A 2,500-nucleotide genomic window follows, 5' to 3' on the forward strand; every position below is an offset into this window, starting at 1 on the left:
ATAATATGCAAGAGAAAAAGTAATATCGTGCGACTAACAAAGGTGTTGATGATTGAGTGCTCACACTGTAATTAGTGTGTCAGGCCCTCGTTTCTCTGCCAAGCCTCAGCTATTAATTGCACCAAATTAGAAAACTATATCAGAGGCAAAATTATTCTTTCACTTGTCATTTTGAGAGAGGGAATTCATTCCATTCAAGAGGCAGGTTAAAAAGAGGGGAAGCAGATACTAATCTGCTTATGTCATGTAAATAAATGTTCCTTGTGCTGTCTGTAAGGAACTGTGCTAGGCATCTTAAAACTGCTGGAGAAGTAGTTACCTTCCAAGTTGCTGCATTACGCCTGAAGTAAGCAAATGTCCGTGTAAACCAGCTGTAAATTTCATTAAGTGTTAACTGCCTGTCAGATGACTCCATGATAGCCTGAAATGAGACAAGATACATAGTGACATAAAATAATGGTTTACTAACTAGACTAGATGACACTTTCTCATCCAAGCCTTACTTTAAGCATTAATGAATTTTAATTTAATCAAGCAAAGTTAATTTTCCTGCTACTTACCTGCCTTATGAGAGTTGCATAAGTAAATGGAGGTCTGACATCTGCATTTTTATAAAATTCGTAGTTTGGGGCAATCTCTATAAAAACAAAAACTAGGTGTTAATTCTGCTAATACTTCACATTACATGTAATTGATTTTTCATATTTTCCCCTAGCCTTGGTAAAGCGATTCAGTGAGAAAGCCACCGACTAGTGAAAGCACAAAGCATGACAGTGGAATTGAATTATATGGAAAAGGCCATTTCTGACGTGCAGTGCAAACGAAGCGTCCCCTAGTCGTTCCTGGTACTTCAGCAACGGTGCGACCAGCTGGCCTGAGGATTTTCTCCAACAGCCAGGTCCTCTTTTAAGCGGGTGTTTAGGCATGTTCTTACATGGACTTTTTGCCCCCTGCTAAAATCTTTGTTTTTCTCATCTGATACTTCTTGAAGTACAACAGGGTCATCTCTCGGCATCTGTGGCCATGGAACAAAGGAAACACGACCCCCACGCGAGCGCCCATGTTGAAAATAACTTCACTTTTTCTAAAAAGGGGGCTCTGGGCTAATCATAATGGTTACAGTGTGTGACTGTGATTATCCAGATGCCCCGGGGTGAGGGTGCGGGGTGCAGGACAAGGGTAAGAGAGGGAGAGAAGGTACATTTTTGTTCCATGCAAACTTTGCCTCTCACAATGCTTCTTGAGCAAAGTAGCCTACAGGCGTTAGGAGCTGCGACAGGATTTTATCTAGGTAGCACCTTGATAAAGCCTGGCTCATGTAAAGCCGGAACTGTCTTGCATAAAGCAACGGTGCTTCATATATGCCCCTTTAAATGGCTCTTCTCCTACAGCATTACTCACAGATGTTGGATTGCTGTGGTCTTCCCTCCGCCATCAAAGCCTCTCATTGAACTGAGGCGATAATGCGGGCTATCCTGACAACACTTCTCTCAATGTCTCTAATGGGGAGAGCTTTCTTTCCTGAACAACCATTCGGAAGAATTCATCATGATGTGCTTAGGCAATCGCCCCTATCCACATTTACCAGGAATAAAACAATTATCACTCCATAAATCATGACTTGAGTTTCCATGTGCTCTGGAATGGCTCATGTACAGTTTGCTTCAGCTACAGTTTTCCTCTCCCAAAGTAAAAGAGCTCTACTGAGCATTCATATCCTACCTGATGACATGGGAATGTTGTATTTGTCTGAATGTCGCCTTCGTATGGCTCCCACATTGGGCACACTGGCTGGGGTGATTACTGAGGGTCCCTGGGTAATCGGGGTGACTGGGGCCGTTGGTGTGGTAGGGGTTTGAGGTAAGCTCTGTGGGGATGTCTCCAACATGTTCTTCGACATGGTGACACTAGACACCAGATTTAGCTGCAAAGGCCCAAGAGAAGGGCAGGAAAAAGGTAGAGACAAGAGAAAAAGACTTAAAAAGGTTTGACAAATGAGAGTGGATTCACTTCTACAGCTGTGTTGCCACTAATAAGCTGCAAAAGGAAGCAGCCAATCTCAACTAATTACAGGATGAAATTGTATCATAAGAACTCTAATTAGAGGATGCTGTTAGAGGTTATCTAATAATCTGCTGCAATGTTACTTAGGACTAACTCCTTCTGGTCCTACCAGAATTCAGGGAAAGTATATTTCCTTAAAATAAAAGCCAGTTGCTGATTATTGACTGCTCCTGTTGTTAAACAGGTCTAGCCCCCAGTGACTCAACAACAACAGCAATAACAAGGATGCAATGTTTTCAACCAACAGGACTTAAAGTAAGTTGCTATTCTGTTGCTGCCAGAATTTTTTTTTTCCCATAGTCCCAAATCTCGGCTGAGAGGCTCCAGCCAGCTGGAAAATTTTACACTGACCTTTAGTCTCCTTGCTAATTTGGTGGAATGGTAATGACATTACTACATATTCAAACAAAATTGTCTTAATTGCAAATTAGCCGGA

General features: G+C 42.1%; 1 protein-coding gene across 1 annotated transcript in view; it reads right to left on the reverse strand.

Annotated features, from left to right (window-relative positions):
* Window positions 1-2,500, reverse strand: part of FOXP2 (forkhead box P2) — a 256,065-nt gene that overhangs the window by 29,545 nt on the left and 224,020 nt on the right. The window contains exons 12-14 of the mRNA XM_063100811.1: window positions 1,723-1,924; window positions 561-637; window positions 320-421 (exon numbers count right to left, since the gene is read on the reverse strand). Coding sequence (XP_062956881.1) covers window positions 320-421; window positions 561-637; window positions 1,723-1,924 — 381 coding nt within the window. The remainder of the gene's footprint in view (window positions 1-319; window positions 422-560; window positions 638-1,722; window positions 1,925-2,500) is intronic.

This window comes from Cynocephalus volans, chromosome 6, assembly GCF_027409185.1.
Source record: "Cynocephalus volans isolate mCynVol1 chromosome 6, mCynVol1.pri, whole genome shotgun sequence".
Lineage (NCBI taxonomy): Eukaryota > Metazoa > Chordata > Mammalia > Dermoptera > Cynocephalidae > Cynocephalus > Cynocephalus volans.